The sequence below is a fragment of the Elaeis guineensis genome, chromosome 9, assembly GCF_000442705.2.
Source record: "Elaeis guineensis isolate ETL-2024a chromosome 9, EG11, whole genome shotgun sequence".
Classification (NCBI taxonomy): Eukaryota; Viridiplantae; Streptophyta; class Magnoliopsida; order Arecales; family Arecaceae; genus Elaeis; species Elaeis guineensis.
In genome coordinates this window covers 96,483,572-96,501,630 of record NC_026001.2, presented here as the reverse complement: position 1 = coordinate 96,501,630, position 18,059 = coordinate 96,483,572, and the positions used below count along the sequence as shown (strand labels likewise).

The 18,059-nt window shown below is 35.9% G+C and overlaps 1 protein-coding gene across 4 annotated transcripts in view; it reads right to left on the bottom strand.

Annotated features, from left to right (window-relative positions):
* LOC105050960 (phospholipid-transporting ATPase 2) overlaps window positions 1–13,555 on the bottom strand; it is a 46,457-nt gene extending 32,902 nt beyond the window's left edge. Inside the window, exons 1-7 of one of the 4 annotated variants that reach the window (XM_073243157.1) lie at window positions 13,401–13,555; window positions 12,799–12,960; window positions 9,866–10,084; window positions 8,193–8,309; window positions 6,442–6,534; window positions 6,164–6,338; window positions 3,422–3,588 (exon numbers count right to left, since the gene is read on the bottom strand). In XM_073243157.1, coding sequence (XP_073099258.1) covers window positions 3,422–3,588; window positions 6,164–6,338; window positions 6,442–6,534; window positions 8,193–8,309; window positions 9,866–10,084; window positions 12,799–12,918 — 891 coding nt within the window. In that variant the 5' untranslated portion in view covers window positions 12,919–12,960; window positions 13,401–13,555. Of the gene's footprint in view, window positions 1–3,421; window positions 3,589–4,350; window positions 4,410–4,513; window positions 4,737–6,163; window positions 6,339–6,441; window positions 6,535–8,192; window positions 8,310–9,865; window positions 10,085–10,402; window positions 10,427–12,798; window positions 12,961–13,400 lie in introns of those variants that run through there. The other 3 variants (XM_073243158.1, XM_073243159.1, XM_073243160.1) reach the window with 3 other exon arrangements.
* Between the last annotated feature and the right edge of the window lie 4,504 nt (window positions 13,556–18,059).

Sequence of the window (18,059 nt, the reverse complement as noted above, 5' to 3'; positions counted from 1 at the left end):
CAGCTTCAATCTGTACCTTATCATCATCTAGAGCGGAAGCCTCCTTGACTCTCTAGAGTGATAGAAAGATGGCTCTGCAGCTCGACGATCAACCTCTATCTTTTTTATTTTGTCTTTTCCTTTGATGCTTTAAAATCAGCAAAGTACTTCTTCATCAATTGACGTACCTTCTATGGATATTTTCTATACATGGATATATCACCGTAACCACCAGTCAAATGCTGCTTCAATCTAGTCACCCCTCTCCCCTTGAACTCTGTGTTGCATCATTTGCATCTTCAATAGTGCCGACCCAGAGCATCTCACCATGCTCCCAGCCAATGTCACGCTTTGTATCTTTCTTTTTACTCATCTCTACAAGATTAACAAAGTACAATAATTTAATAATATGATTTTACAGTTATTTTTTGAAATTTATTTTTTTTAATTTTTTTTAAAAATATATTAAAAAAATTTTGAAAAAAATTAATAAAAATTAATGATTTTTGCATCATCATGTAGATCATCTAAAGATCTACAATATATAATCAAAATCATACTCAAATCACAAATTTTGGTATAATTTTTTCTTAATTTTGTACTTGTTGCTGTTTTTCAGTCAAACAATTAAAAAAAAATAAGCGAGAGAATGGTAGATTACCTTGCTCTCGATCGATCTTTGTCACCTTCTCAACAGGATTGTGATAAAATTTCTCACATCCATGGGCTCCACAAAATTTTTTGTCCTCTCTTTCATTTCTGCAATGAATTGAGCCTCTGACTCGAAAGCCAGAGATCTCAGGAGGCACAAAGGGGAAGCTAAAGCTTCCCTCCCGACATAATGACCTCAACCCCACACCCCCCCACATGCCATGGTCGGTATCTCTCGGAAGCGAGCCATACCAGCCTGAACTGCCCGATTCGAGCAGTTTAGGCAGGAACCGAGCGGTTCCTGCAGTGCACCGGACCGAACCTACTGGTTCGGTCCGGCACCCCTTATTTTCTGAAAAAAGGCCCGAACCGGACCGGCTAGCTGCTGGTCTAGCTCGGTTCGCCCCGTACCAGCCGGTACAGCAAATCCTGCTCGAGGGTTTACCCAAACCAACCATGAGCCTTGTCCTCTTGCTCAAGGCCCAAACCCTATACAAGCAGATGACTCATACAATAAAAGCAGTATGGATCATTGGATCATTTTTATTTGGGATTGATGAGTGGGGATCAGATAAAATTTTAAGATCTAAGGAGCAATGTCAGCCAAATTGTGCCAAATAAGTCAGTTCAAGGCATACCAAACCAGACCGATCGGCTGCTGGCACGATTCAATACATTAATTCAGTTTATCAAAGCACCCTCACCCCAACCCCTACGTGTTCACTTCTCCTTTGCCTTCTCCCATTTGGAAACCATAATGTTCTATGTCTCCAACCAGCCTGGCGATGATGCTGCACGATAATGATACTGAACGATGATGCAGTTGACGATGACAAGGTCCCCCAAGTAAGTCTCTCCCTCGCCCTCCCTCTACCCCTCTCTCTCCCCTCTCGATGATGATGAGAGCTTCTCCCTCCCCCTCAATGACAATAGCAGCCTCTTCCTATCTCTCGACATATTCTCTCCCTCCCTCTCCCCTCCCTTTCCCTCCCTCTCTCGCTCTCTCTTCCTCTATCTCCTTCTCCCTCCCCCTCCCTCTCCAACTCTCCCTATTTCGGTATGTCTCAGGATGGCATGATATGGATTTGTACCATGCCGAACCGGTCGTTAGCCAGCACACCCTCAATATTGGTTCAGCAAACCTTGCTGAGCCGACTAGATTAAGGAGAGGTACATTAGTTCATTTTCAAGATTGTAAGAAAAGGAGAGAGAACTGAGGCAACACAGAGGGAGATTGTGAGAAAGGATGCAAAGAATCTTGAAATAACATTAAAAGAGGTGCTAAATAGGAATGGTTAGTGAATAAGAACCGATAAAGCCAACATGAATGGTCAAGAAAAAGTTGGATGACTGTAAGTACAGTTATGCTAATGGTGGATTATCATTTGACATAGAGACAAAAATAGCATTGACATCAAGTATTAGCAACTATTTGATCATCTGAGTTGAGTAATACTCACCAAAAAGAGGAAAAGAAACAAGGGGGAAACACATATGGCAGTCACCGAAGTTTAATATGATGTATCCTATGGATCAACTAATAGCAAATTATACATCATGTGTTATACAAAAAAATGCAAATGTCAATAGTTAGAAGAATAATCTCTCATATTTGCCTCAAAAGTGTATCTCATCAATAAAATCATGGCTTTGTTAGGGCACGAAATATGACAAGACTAACACCTATATTAGTACTAAACAAGATCATGAATAATATATGCTCTAATGCCATCCAAGTAGAATATGTCGCAACCTATATGTATATCACTGAGTTATATTTATACCTCCAATAGTTCACCCGGCAGCTACACTTGCTTATTATAAATATCTATTTTAAATTATTATAGCAACCACTTCATATTTATGGGATTCACAGAATAGCTAGCAGCACCTGTTGTCATATGCACTCCAGCCACTCACCTAGGTGCTCGGGAGAGGCAAGGCAACCCTGGAGCACCTCAATTATCTCCAAGCAAGGCAAGTTTAATGAGGTGATGCCTAAGCAAATGCATGGGTCAAAGTGAGAAACCCTGTATAATTTAGAGACCTTTGAGGCAGGCATGTTGTAGTACTCCATTAGTGGCATGACATCACAATGTTTTGTTAACACATTGGTATTATTGCAACAATCATAAAACTTGTTGCATGGCCATCTCAAATTTATTTATAACCTATACAAGTAGGGTATAAGTTTGTTGCCCAAAATGAGAAAGGCTGGACTATCTATCTATCAAACAAATGACTATATGAATCAACATTTGTCGTTAGGACATTTTTTGTTAAACATAAAGACAAAAGAAAAGTGCCTGGCATCATAGAGATACAGGCATATAGCCATCTTTATGGATGAACTTTTCAAATATCTATTGCATTTTTTTTATTTTTGAGTGCCAATCCATGAACGCCAGTATGTAGCAGATCAAACAATCCAAATACAGAAAGTCAGAAACCATGCAGCTTTCTGACAGACAGAGCAACATTAGACGCACCTGCTTTATCAGCCAGAAACATACTCATACTTGCAGTTGTTTAATGTAATCCTATTATACCTTTAGATAAAAGATCAACTTAGAGATACATGGTAGATCTATTTTCAAAAAAATAATAAAAATAGAGATGAAGCACTAAATAGTCAAGCAATGCTCATCATCTTAAGCCATTAAAAGTGGCAAGTACATGCAAGAAGAAAATAAACATATCATGCCACCATGTGGATCAAGTAGCATCTGTTCATGGTCAATTTGGACAATCCAATTTATCTACCATACTAGATAGTCACAGCAGAAAATACCTTACGAGCTTCAGTGTCCTTCCAAATGTTCCCCGAAAACCCTAGAACAATAACAACTACAATTTGGAACAAGAATATTGCTCCGGTCAACTTATCAATCATTGCATCTACAGCTGTAAGCTTTGGCTCTGGTACACCCCTGCTCATTCCCAGCTTCGTTTCATTGCCTGGATATGTCATGATACAAATTGTTAGCTATTTATTGTTAATACATTCTCCATGAAATTTCTATCATGTTAATCACCTAACACACACATGAATATTATAGAAATATTTTAAAAATTTTTAGATGAAAACTACTATCTGTCGGCCTTCCTCATCAGAGCTTGAGGAATTCAATTTGATATTTTTTTTTCTGGTGTTAAGATCTTTACTGCTTAAGAAGTCTAACTTAAGGAAAATTATCTAACAGTACAGATGTAATTGCTCTTTGTGCAATTTCAGCGGCATTTTGCATGAGGAATCAACTAAATGTGGTATTGATTTTGAATTTACCATTCTATAGTCGGCTATATATAGCTAGTAGCTTATAAATGGATGCTGCTTGACTTAACTGCTTATGTAGAAGAGACCCCCATAAAATAAAATAAAATAAAATAAGAAATATGACATTTGCTATTTTATTTTGAACTGCTGATCAAATTTCATATTAACCATACATGATTCACCAAGCATTACAATATCATTTTTTAAAATATATATATATATATATATATTTGCAGTTTTGTACTCTTTAATAATTATTTCTTTCAATGGACCTAACAGCAGGGATCTGATATGACGAAAAGGAGAATTAGCCAAAGTACTGAGAGCTTGGGCAGAAAAAGTTCAAATGAGATTATGCAAAATTTTGTAGAGATGATACACGCCTTGAAGCACCTAAAACATCGCATATAGAGGAGATGCTAGAAAATTTCATAATGTCTCACCAATAAGTTCTAGCTGTCTGGCTAGGAGTAGAATATTGTTCTGAAGTTGGTTATGCATCCTATAAGAAAGAAGCAATGGATGCATCACGTATCTTTGACAAACAGCCTATCAACAGAGAAAACTAAGTGTCAACTCTTTGGCTGTTCTATGTTAGCTTCTGACCACAAAAGGAGCTCAAAATATTCTTCCATGTCCTCATCAGACCCTTGTTTATTTGCATAAGTTTAGGTGCACATCATCCTCAAGAATGAGAGAGCCCTGAGAAAACTTGTTATTCTAGGTCTGACATGATCAACCAAATTATTCTCATCAATAGATCAGGACTTCTCTACTTAGCACCAAGATTATACTTGACTTAATTTGCAAAAAATTGCCTACCCAAAATAGGTATAGACAACCTACAATTCAACATATCCATGTAATATATCCCTGAAAGAAAAAAAAAAGCATCTCCAGGACAATCCAATTATTCTATTTCAGCAATCAAGTCCATTTTTTGCAATCAAGTCCATTTTTTCCAAACAATCATGCCTTCTAACATATATTGGCAATAATGATAAACAAGAATATGTCCAAGACCATTTAGCAGCATGGATACATATCAAGGCAGATGAATATGAAATGGCATACCCCTTAACTAGATCCAAGATACCCACAAGACTGCTGAACAAAGTAATGCTAGATATACATTTAACAAAACAAGAATGCCAAAACTATGAGTGTAAATGAAACCGCACACATGCAATGTGCACCACAAGCAAACCCTCTAGCAGTGAGGCATTAATAGCAGAAATCAGAGATGCAAAGAGAGGGTAGTCTAGAAAAGGTTGCTAGATATACATTTAACAAAACAAGAATGCCAAAACTATAAGTGTAAACAAAACCGTACACATGCAATGTGCACCACAAGCAAACCCTTCAGCAGTGAGGCATTAATAGCAGAAATCAGAGATGCAGAGAGTAGTGTAGTCTAGAAAAGGTATATACATTTAACCAAACAAGAATGCCAAAACTATGTGTGTAAATGAAACCATACACATGTAGTCTAGAAAAGGTATATACATTTAACAAAACAAGAATGCCAAAACTATGAGTGTAAATGAAACCATACATATGCAATGTGCACCACAAGCAAGACGCATTAATAGCAGAAAGGTTCAAAAATAATTAATCCATCCATTAATAGTAGAAAGGTCAAAAATAATAGCCGTGAGGCATTAATAGCAGAAAGGTTCAAAATCCATCCATCCATCATGCATGCATACATATATATGTATTATGAGTAGAGCTAATTTGTGGGTGCCCACACAACAGCCTTAATAAAGTTACACCTAACCAGACGGCTGGAGCCCAACACCGATGATCCAAGCCGTTGGATGTGATTTGCTATCACCAAATTGCTTGCTGTCAAAAAATCGGACAAATTGATTGTTAGCTTATGCATCCAATGGTCAAAAAAAAAAAAAGCTTTATTTCATGTTATTGAAACTGTCCTTTTAGACCACTTGATGCATAGGATAGGGATATTCAAATCATATGATTTTTGGACAATGAGTAGTTTAGGGATAGTAAATCACATCCATTAGCTCGTGTTAACAAAACCAAGCCCCCGGTCATCCAACCAGGACCACAAGTATTAGCTCTACTTTGAACCTTTCAATTTTTTGTTTCAAACAATGTGTTTAATGATTGTGAGTGTTTATTAAACTGATATGTAGAAAATAGGGAACCTGATAGAACCAAGTTATATATGTGTATAGGTAATATGGAACCTGATAGAACCAAGTTTAGTTTTCTTAAACACAAACTTGCCTGTATATACCGCTACTCCGCATGCCCATTCTGTATTCCTCAAATAGCATGACTGCAGAAGTGTGTTATTGATGGTCAAAGGGCACAAATCATTATCAATAAATGGGGGAAACAGCCGCATATTTGCATCAAATCTTCTAATGTCTTTATCAGGGTTGGGGCACTCAATGACACCCTGTTCATTTGAGTATACAAAAATTAACAAGGGAGAGCGATAGAAAAGTCCCTCATACAGAATACCTGGGAATTCATCCATGCGGAAGAGTTGGATAAGGTACCTTGATTTTGTGCAACTGTTCAGGTGCTAGCCCAATGCAAGCTGATGGAATAACTCTAGTCTTTAAATCAGTTTCCCCATCTAGAGCAGCTGTCTGAGGACAAAATAAGAAAAGTCATAATTTAACAAAGAGTATCCTTTATCCTACCACTTCACATGTGTATACCCTAAAACTTTAATCAAAATCAAGTATTTCAATCATGTTTGTATCATAATAATAAGTTGCAAGAGGCTTTCAATAAATCTTACATGTACCATCTAACTTGAATTTGGGTTAAACTTAATCTAAAGCATATAACCTAAACTTGGGTTAACCAACCAACTTGCATCCATAGATTTAGCAACACCACTTGCAGCCACAGATGTTAGCATCCTAGCTCTAACATAACATAGTACAAGTTTAACCAGTTCAGCTACCCTATGATTCCATAAAGTCCCAGAGACTAGGAAACAATGGTGGTGCAACTTCGCTACTTGGTTCATAAAGTCCTAGAGACTAGTAAATAATGGTGGTGCAACTTCGCTCCTTGGTGCAACTTCGCTCCTTGGCCCAAGACAGGCAGACAGGAGCGCGCGCGCACGCGCACACACACACACATACATACATATATATATAGACACACACACACGATGCCTTCCACCTTACGTACACACAAACAATGCCTTCCACCTTACATACACACACATACAGATACAAACACATACACACACATATGCATATGTATATATGCATATATACAAACACACACCCACGATGCCTTCCACATACAAACACATACACACACATATGCATATGTATATATGCATATATACAAACACACACACACACACACACGATGCCTTCCACATTAAGAAACCTTTATTGCATACTAGAGTCCTACATGTGCAATGAGCATGCAAGAAATCCTTTAAGAAGAGACTCTACTCAAACATGAAATAAGGTGTCTAACTTCTTTACAACACCCATTGCATAAAAATTAAAAGAAAACATAGGAGAGGAAACAAAGATTTTTTTTTTTTTTAAGGTGTTTTCCCCTTCATGTCATGATGTTTTCTTTCAGCAGTGCGCAAAGGCAGGTATGCGAGAAATAAATATGGACTACATTTCTTTTCCTAAACCTCTTTACATATGCGCCCCCCAGATAGTGCGAAATTCAGGCTTTGTTGCTGGCCACATAAGGCCAGCATCAGAGCCTTTCCCATTATATATTAGTAGACTGGGATTTCTTTTTCAACTTGCAATAAAATTGGAAGACATCAAATATTAGTAATGCCCAAGCAGAAACTAAGTAACTAATATTTGTTCAACTTCAGTAACCAGAAAATAAAACCCAGACATCGGATGGCAAACAACATCTCATTTTCTACTAAGCATCTCCTTAAGTGCAAGGTTTTCTTCTTCTTTTAACATTACAATAGAAGACATTCACTCAACAGACTTCAACCATCTAAAACCAGCTTGCTGTCTGAGCTTCTGCAGAATCCATTTGCATAAATTTTGTTTAAATGGAAACTTCCATAATCCAATTGTAAACGACTCCTAGCATCAAAATTTGGAGTCTATATAGGTTTCCAGTTTCCACACATCCACCTAGAGTGAAATTATAAATTATAGTGATTTCACTTTAAGCTTCTATACTCTGATTGCAAAACTTCAACCTATTTTATTCAACTTTAAAAAAAAAATAAAAGAAAGAAATCAAAAAGAAAGAAATTTGTATCAAAACTTTTTCAACTGTTGTTACAACATACCTCAACATAGCAGATGCCTTGTGGTTCAGAAGTTCCAATTAAGACCAGATCACATGGTACTTCATCATTCTCTCGCAGCCACACTATACTACCAACACGAATGTCTTGTGCTTGAATCTAAACTTAGAAAAAGGGGGAATATTAGTTATAGAGAGCCATTTAGGAACAATGCAACTATTTCATAGCTTGATATTAAAAGAAACTTTAAACTTATTCTCCACCAAGTATTTATACAAGAGTCATACTTAATGAAGTTTCTAATTTGAATAGATCATAACAAGCCACACCCAAGTAGCTCTTGAATGGCTGTGCAAAAGAACAATATGAAGCCCGCCTAGAACACAATGTCCAAAACTAACAAAGGGAAAGAATAAAGTTGGCAACTTAAAATCATGCTATTATATTCAAAGATTGAATGGAAAAATAAATAAATATGTTGTCAACAGAATGAAATGTTAACTAAGATAATAACCCCACCACTTCACATCACACACAAACTCAGCCATATTAATAAAAGCAAAGACTCCCCTCAAGAACTCATTGTTATACATATATTCAAAGTTCAAATAGACTCCTTACATTGAAAAGTGGTAATAAATAACAAGATATCATGTCATATATAATAAGAGGTGAAGTCAGTTAGAAAGCACATTATTCTTATGAATGGTAAAGATTTTCAAGCTTGTATGAAATCTCATAAGTAGGTACCTGTGATTGGAGCCATGCCCATCCCCAGTGCAAGCAATCAATTATATGGAGATGTACATGTCTGTGCAAGCAATCAATTATATGGAGATGTACATGTCTATAATTTCCATATGTATAGCAATCATATAATGTGGTTGACTTTGCTAAACTAGGGTTTCTCTGCCAAATATCAGAACCTATTCTAGATTTTCAGTTTATGTAGTTTTGCACAGCTTCATCTTACTGCTTTTCTTTATAAATCTAAATCAATCTACTACATTAGAAATTTTCCCTATTTGGAATTTTTATTTTTTCTTTTTAACATCGTTGTCCCTTATCTAAAGAAATTTCATGCCAAAAACAAGCATAAATTCATAGCATATCTTTCCACTAATGCAAAGTGGCTTTTATAGGATTTTCCAGAAATAGCTCAAATGCTACTGCTCTATCAACTTTTCCAACTGTCTTTCATATTGTTAGGCAGAAAAGTTGGCATTAACTAATACAAACTAACCATTCCCAATATTATGAAAAAGCACACAGTACCATGTCAACTGGCTGGTCAGAGTTGCTTAACCAATCACACCAATATATGAAATAGAAAGCATGGCATGTCAAACCAAAACAACCATGTTATACAATTCCAATTAAGAGAAGCCTTGCTTGCAAAACTATAAGAAACATGTGGATTCTGTACACTTTGAAGCGATCCTGTGTGTTTTAATCAACTTAATGTATTGCATGTCATCACAGAATCAATTAGTTCACATAAATCTGGTGCATACATAAGCTACATAAGAAAAGTGGGAAGAAAGCAAGAAAACCACCACCACAAATGTTGCATGAATCCTTTGTTCATTAAGTAGAATAAACATAAAAAGCAGGGGGATTTAACAAGTAAACTGATTTGATGTTTTGGAAGTGCTACCAAAAGTTCACGATCATTAATGAAACCACTAACAAGAAAGGGTGAAAAAGAACCATACATGTTTTCGAATGCCCTCCTTTACAACCCATACTTCTTTCTCATTTGCTTGCTTGTCAGAAAGATATCTGTTGTAGTCATCCCAGGCCTCTTTCGTTGCAGAGACCGCAAATATAAAGATAAGCGGACCCCATGTACTTGCAGGGTTTACAGGAGTAATAAGTGACCATAGTTGAAGGCATGCAATCAGCAAAAAGTACTGATTCATGAAACGGCTGAAAGCAGAAAAAATGGAAGATAGTGAGCTCCCAAGAATACACTGAAAGACATTTACCGTAAAGCCTGCTGTGATATTGAATACGCTAAAAGCCTGATCACTTCCACCATGCACATGAGATACTATATCAATATCATAGCAGGAGAGAGTCACATGAATCAATCGAATATTGAGAATAAATATGTAATAATGAGAAAAAGATGCATGTCAAGAAGAATGCCAGGTTTTTGTTAAGATATCTTCAAAATAAACTAATTTGGCATTGAACAAAAAAAAAGTTACATGATTAAATAGAATCATGCATCATAGAAGAAGGCACACGTTTAAGATATCCTCCAGCAAATGGCTGGGACTGCCACCAGAACTACTACATCAGTAGAAGAGAATCTTCCTTCATCACATGTTGGTAACTCCTTTCTCCAAGACACGCTTTTTAAACCCTCCTGGGGCCCTATAATTCAGCCTCTAGAATTGATCCCTTTTTAAGGTGCATGCAACCTGTGTCTGAGAAGTTCAGTTGAAAGCAAAAGCCTCTGAAAGGACAAGAGCACATGCAACTTCAATCTTATGAACTAGTGGCTAAAGTATTTTATGTTATACAGGATTATCATTAGAAAATTTAATGCCTTCTACATCATTACAAGAATCTCTCATCTATTATTATCCTGGAAGGTCAGATTTTTTTTCAGTTGATTACTTGTGTGTATAAGGAAGGAAAAAAGAGTCTAAACTCCAAATGCAGTGTTTCACTTAGCAAAAGCATAATTTGTACACTTATGATAATGCATAAGGAAGTGATTTCTCTTAAATGCAACCACCCCCTTCAGAGTCATGTTAAAATATGCTAAGAAAAAGCTCTAGTCAGACAGTAGAAAGCATCACCATTCTATAGTCTTTAGATAACGCAAAGAAAGAATAGGCAAGATGGCGGTATTGAACATATTGATACTCCTCACTATAAGCTACAACATGTGGATATAGGTTTTGGAATACATGTTAATGCATCTTCACACCAAGAAGTCAGCAAATCACTTAATAGACTAAAAACAAGGAGGTGACAAGAATAGACAGCGACCAAAGGCTAGTAGGCACAAACATAAGTAAATAATCAAGCACTGCAAGAAAGCATGTATGCAGGTTGCAACTTTATGTGTGTGCTCATAAACAAAGATTCAGGTCCCAACGGGACGTCCCGTGGTACATCGGGACAGGATACCATCCCATGTGTCGGGGCAGGACTGTCCACTAACATCCTAACATCATGATAAGGATGTCTTGGGACATCCTATGTCCCAAGTATCGAGACAAGGCGAGACACGGCACATCCCACTCCATGGAAAAATCAAGACAGCTTCATCCCATGGGATTTAAAACCTTACATGTACATGCATGCATACAGGTCAATTTAATAAGTAAATAAATAAAATATTGTAAGTGGCAGATATAATGAAAACCATGCATCAAACTCATGATGATCACAATAGTTAACCATGAAGATTGATGCTTTTCATCTTAATAGTCATTAATGATGTCTACATAAAGGTGAAATATGTTAGAATACCAAAGATATATGTAGTTTTGTTTGCTAAAGCATTTTTTAGTATCTCATAGAATGACAGCAACACTAAAAAGTAAAAGGAAGAAAAGAAGAAAAAAACTCTTATACTTTTTGAGAGATATATTACAACAACATTAGTTACTTTTCAAAAAATCAGATGCTAATTTCCAAATTACCACACATTATGAACTTGGCCTCACTTCCATTGAGATATGCACAAACCACCAATCACATTGCTCCAAGTTGCCTAACTATCTAAATTCTAATGCGGTCATGGTATGGAAAGCATTCTGACAAGGCAAGAGATGTTCAGGTATCCAACACCATAACCAAGACCAAAATGAGAATACTAAATGGGATATTTAAAACAATGACTGATGTTCACATCGATAAAAAAAGGCATAACTGAGGAAAGGAAATATGCTTCTTTTGATGTGACAACCACCACCCAGAGGGTTTGAGCCTAAAACTCATATGGATGACAAGAACACATACTAGTCCAAGGATTTGGATAAAACAGATGCTACACATGAAGGGAAGTACCTTTAAGACCTAAGAGGTGGCAAAAATGAGCCTCTTCATCAAAAACTAATATTAAGAAATACTAGCTTGGAGAGGCAAAACATAATAATCATACTACACATAGTATTCAACTTAACACTTAGGTATTTTCTTGCAAATTTTGAACTCCATAGTCACAGTATGGTTAAAAGTCAACATTCACAAAATTACTATTATACTTAAGCATGATGTTGTAACTATCACCATATCCACAACTATGGTAATCAAGACTTGTCTCCGACTATTTGCATTTGGCTTTTGTGAATCCTCATTTGTCTATCATTTCTATTAAGTGCTAACAAATTGTTATTGCAAACTTTTCATATTATCTATGACAATTTCCATAGAAAAAGATTAATTAAATAAGAGTTAAAATCTCATAAAACCAGAATGTTTGATATCAATAATACTCCATCTGAAATTGACAAGATATACTAAATATCTTGTCATAGATACCACATTATACCTTGTCATAGAAAAGTCTACAACATTATACCTTCTACTAGAATATATAGATACACAATTATTACAAGTCTAATAGTAATATAAATCAACAATTTATAGTTGAACTACAATTAAAGAAAAAAAGCAAACCTAATTGCTCCCATAGATTCTTTGGGAGAAAGTTCAACAAGGTATATTTTCTATTAGATATCCTGTTGTCACAATAAGAATCCTGGGATGAATCATCATTGATGTAGACAAAGCGTTTCATCATCGATACAGAAGCGCATTCCGCTCAATAATCACACATATCCACCTTAAACAAATAAACATCCGCATCAGAATAGTATCATACTTCATAAATTTACACACACACACCAAAAAAAAAAAGATTCTTTGAAGCCATTCCGCAATTCAATACCCCATTTCATGCAATTCCTTTCACTCAGAATGACTTTTTTTTCTGGAAAAAGAAAACAAAAAACACAATTCGTAAATTAATACGAATCATGATAAATTCTCAAAAAATGGCATTTTTAAGCCATTCCACGATATAATTCCCCATCTTAAGCTGCCCTTTGCACATAACGAGTTCTATCTCCAACGTTGTTATGTGGAAAACAGACAAATAACGATGTAAATTAAGGAATTAAGCTTCAAGAATGTGATCCCCGCATCATAAATGACGCTGTCGGAAATGGGGAGGGGAGGATTTCGCCAATCCGGCGGAGACAGAGAAAGGGTGAAGCAACTCACCAGGCGGCCGCCGGAGACGATCTCTTCGCCGGATGAGAGGTCTCCGGAGAACGATCCCTCGTCGATCGGCGGAGGGGAAAGTGGGGCCGAGGGTTTCCTGACAAAGGGACCGAGAGAGAAGTTGGGGGGGTGGGGCGGGGGGATGCTGAAGGTCGTCGGGTAAAATGGGAATTTGGTCCGTTTCCTCAGGGAAAAAAAAAAAAAAAAAATCCTAAGGCATGATACACCATACAGAGCTCTTATTAGTTTTTAGTTAAAATCGATACAGGTGATACGAATGGTAGACTGGAGCATAATTTAGGAGACGCCCGCAGGAATTGACATATTTTTGTCTTTTATGGGATATAAGAAATTGATGAATTTTTAAAAAACCCTCCTTTGGACGGAAATTAAATTTTGAGTTCACTAATTTCGTTTGGTTCGTGAGAAGTGAAGGAAAAAAATGGCACTTTATTTTTTTTGTTTGTTTGAAATTAAAGGAGAGAGAGAGAGAAAGGAAAAAATTTTTTTTAAAAAATATTTTTTATTTTTTATAAAAAGTACAAATCACGAGGAAGATAGGTTTCGAGATTTTGCGGAATGGAAAATGATGATATTTTTTTTTTAAAAATATTTTTATAAAATCAAAAATGGAACCTATAAAATATAAATAAATGATTAAGATAAAACATGAAAAAGTGATGTAATTAAGATCTTCATTTTCTTCTCTTTACAAAAATTTTAGAGAAATTTTCCATAAAGGATGGCTAGCATCTCCACCGTAATCTAGCTCTCAAGTAATTTTTTTTATTATTTTTTTTAATTTAAACATCTCTTGAGTTGAACCATGAGTGTTCATATATGAAAGTCAATATTTTATTGTGCTATCTCTCTCTTTGATTACTCTTAAATTCCTACATTTTAATTCTACATCATTATATAAAACAAAAAAAATTTAGTGATTCTAAAGTCTAATATTTTAGTTTCATAATCACAATATAGTTTAGTTTTAGATTTAGTGATTCTAAAGTTTAATATTATAATTAATTTTATTATATGTGATGGACATTAATGGCATCATGATCATGTAGGGCAATAGGTAATTTTTTTTTTATGATCTATTTAATTTTATAAATAAATTTTAATTTATATATACTTTTTATTTGTCCCGAACATAAAAGGATGGGTAGTCTATTGATTTGTTACCAGCACTTTTACTTATTGCCGAAAAGTCAAATTTGACCATATTTACATCTAGCACCCTATATGATATCAGTGCTTTACAACTACCTAATACGCCTTTGCCAAGCCCGAGTCCAGCTTGGGCTTCCCTTCATTCCTTCTGGCTATAGGATTCAAGCCCAAAATGCTAAAGGCTGGAGGCCTATGTTTTTTCCTAGTTGAGCCCCCATGCCGGTAGAGCGGGCCTGGTCCATTAACAACCCTTACCACCTAACCCACCTGATCCTCTCCATCGCCTCCGGCTACTAAAAGCCTAAAACCGTAGTTCCCTTTTCTCCTTGGTTTTCATATATTGTATAGTAGAGAGAAGACAGATGTTCCTATAGTTTTGCCTTTGCCTTGGAATATTTCTTGCTATGCCTACAATAAAAAGCTTTGATCCATGGGCGAAACTTTTGGCCTTTTTTAATTGATCAATTTTCTTAGTAAATTAAATAATTTTATTCCAGTAGAGATTTTTTTTTCTTTTGAAATAAGTAAAAAATGATCTAAAATATAAAAACTAAGCAACCAAATTCACCGGTCAATATGAACATACTTTTCTTTTATGAAAATTGGAGGGTAATAGATGTTGTAGTTTTAATAATGTAGAGGACATCAATAGTCCCATATCTTTTATGAGTCAAGAGGGACTCGCACTTATAAGAAGGAAAAAATTTTTCTCATGTGATGCGTTTTTTAAAAGACAAAATCGTAAAGCCCATAGATCAAAGCGAATAATACCACACATGAAGAATTTAAAGGACAAAACCGTGAGGTCCATAGGCCAAAGCGGACAATACCTCACATGACGGACCGAGTCCTTATCCGTAATAATGACCTGCTAGGAAGGGATCGAGGTCCGTCTTGATTCTCTGAGGCTGAAGTCCGTCTCGACTGACTGTGGAGCTTTCGAACTGTACACATCGAAGTCTCTCTTGACTGGAAGGCTCTGTTGTGGTTCTAATATTGTGGAGGAAGATTCGTACTTATAAGGAGAAAAAAAAATTTTTACGTGAGGCACTTTTTAAAGGATAAAACTGTGAGGCCATAAATTAGAACGGATAATATTCACGTCACGTGAGAGATCGAGTTCTTGTTGCAACGGTACTTACAAGAAAGACATAATCTCTAAATATATATTCTAAGAACAGCAATACTGGAGAGCTGAAGAACAACTGTCCGAAAACAACGAAGCATACCGAAAGATCAGAGAGATTCGGAGTGGTATGGAGTAAAACAAGCTCAAAAAAAATAAGCTGCTACAGAGAATAGTTTGTCTCCCATCGTAGTCTCTCAGATAAATGATTCAAAGACCGGATCAGAGATTGTAGCATTTTGAACCAGGGCAGCAGAGGCTCTCTCATCATATCCGGGGGAAAAGGCCAGAAATTAAATCCCAGCCTAAAGGCAAAAATAGAGAGAGAACCTCTATCCCAGAGCATCCAACTGAATTTAGATGAATTTGGATCAAGAGTGACTCAGGTGTGCCAAATAGCTTTCAAGTAACATAAAAGGATCACGGGATATGCAGCAGTAACATCAATAACCATGTCATATACCATCATAGTCTCATAGAGATTAAAAAATCAGATCAGAGAACAGGAAGTATAAATCAAAGTCCATCCAGACATGCAAAATTATCCAGCATTTCCAGCATAAAACAAAAGATTCTTTGAGAAATCTCACCAGAGTCAAAAGTAGTAAAAGCATCAGTTAAATTGAGCACTAGCAACCCTTGGCAAAGTCTGCCAATTCCTTTTGTCCACAGAGAACGGATCAATCGCTATAGAGAGAGAAAGCTTATGTGCAACTGAGGTAACTAAGGAATGCTTATTTAAAAAAATGTGAGAATTTCTTTTATTCCAACAGCACCAAATAACAGCAACTAGGAGCATAAGAACAGGGTCATGCAACTCTAATCTCCAAGCAGACAAGAGATCTAGAAGGTTATATATCTGAAAAAGCTGACTCCTGCCAGATCATTGAGCAAAATATGAGCAAACTCTACAGAAAGAATATCACTTTGATGGAATAAACAGTCCCCCTGGAGTACCCTCTTGGATAGCCAATCTTCAGTCCTATTTTTCTCACGAAATACATGAGAAACCACATATGTTGGGAACAACTATTTCCAAGCCAAGATTTCCTTGAACAAAGGGAGTTTAATTCGAGATCGATGGTTTGATGAAACTCTTTGTTCCGAATCAATTAATAGATGGATGGGTATTAACTCATCCTTTCAAGGATGAAGTAACCGCAAAAAAAAAAAAAAAGGGGGCTGTTAACATCTTGATCATGGTGGCAACAACTTACTAATGTATGATTTTTTCAAGTTCCACCCAAAAGAACACATTAATCGTAAGGGGAGCTCCCTAGGGCCTACTCTTTTGTAGGTAAATGTCATGGAAAGTTGGTCGACTTTTTTATTAACCAATTATCCATATTCTTGCATTTTTCAAGATGGATAAGTTACTCTCCCATGAGTAGCATTTACCCATAAAATAGAAGAAAAATCTTATTCACTTAGAGGATGGCTAAATCATTTTTATATCAGTTAGTAAAGTAACTACTTAATTTTATTCTTAAAATGCCCCCCTCCTCATTTTCGATGCCTCTATTGTTAATGTCCAATAACTCAGTCCACTTTTTTCAAATCTTAATCCCTATTCTCCTTCCTACTAGCTCCCTGACCGTCATCATCCTCTCCTTCCTTCGGGCATCCGTGGTGGTCCGCTCCTCTAAACTCTCAAAGATATGCAATATTGTCTTATCAATCTTTCTTTTTTATTTTTTTTATTAATAGACATCTACGATGATTTTACACTATAGAATGGAGTCACATGAGAGGATGCGAGTTGTATTTCATCCTCAATTTTTTTCCACCTTCGTGTTCTTTTCCATCCATCTTGGACTCAAGGATTATGCGGATGCGATGCATCCTGGAGGATAATGTATATAAGTGCAATACAATCAGGGGCAAAGAGGGACTGTAGTTTTTTTTTTTTTTTTTTTTTTTTTTTTCATTTCAAGGTTGACTCCAAACAGACAAAATAAGTTATATTTAGGTATGGGATTATGAAATCAATTTGTGATTTTAAACATTGAAATACATGTATAAAAAATATTGGTGGAACCTAATTATGATTGAATCTTATTTTATTTATGATGACTATTCAATATTTTTTTCTTCATTTTTTCAGAAATCAGAATATGGCACAAAATATTCTAGGAAGTCCTAGATTGAGATAGAATCATCAAACCACAAATAATAGTCTGTATTGCAAACCATCCTATTTCATCTTTTTAAATCTATTTCTAATATATTCCAATTTTTCTTTATTTATCTGCTTACTATCATTTTTATAATAAGACTTTCTTCCTCTTATCTAATCATCAATTTGGATCACACTTTTGAGTATAACAAATTTGTATGGGTAGGGATGGCCATTGATCATG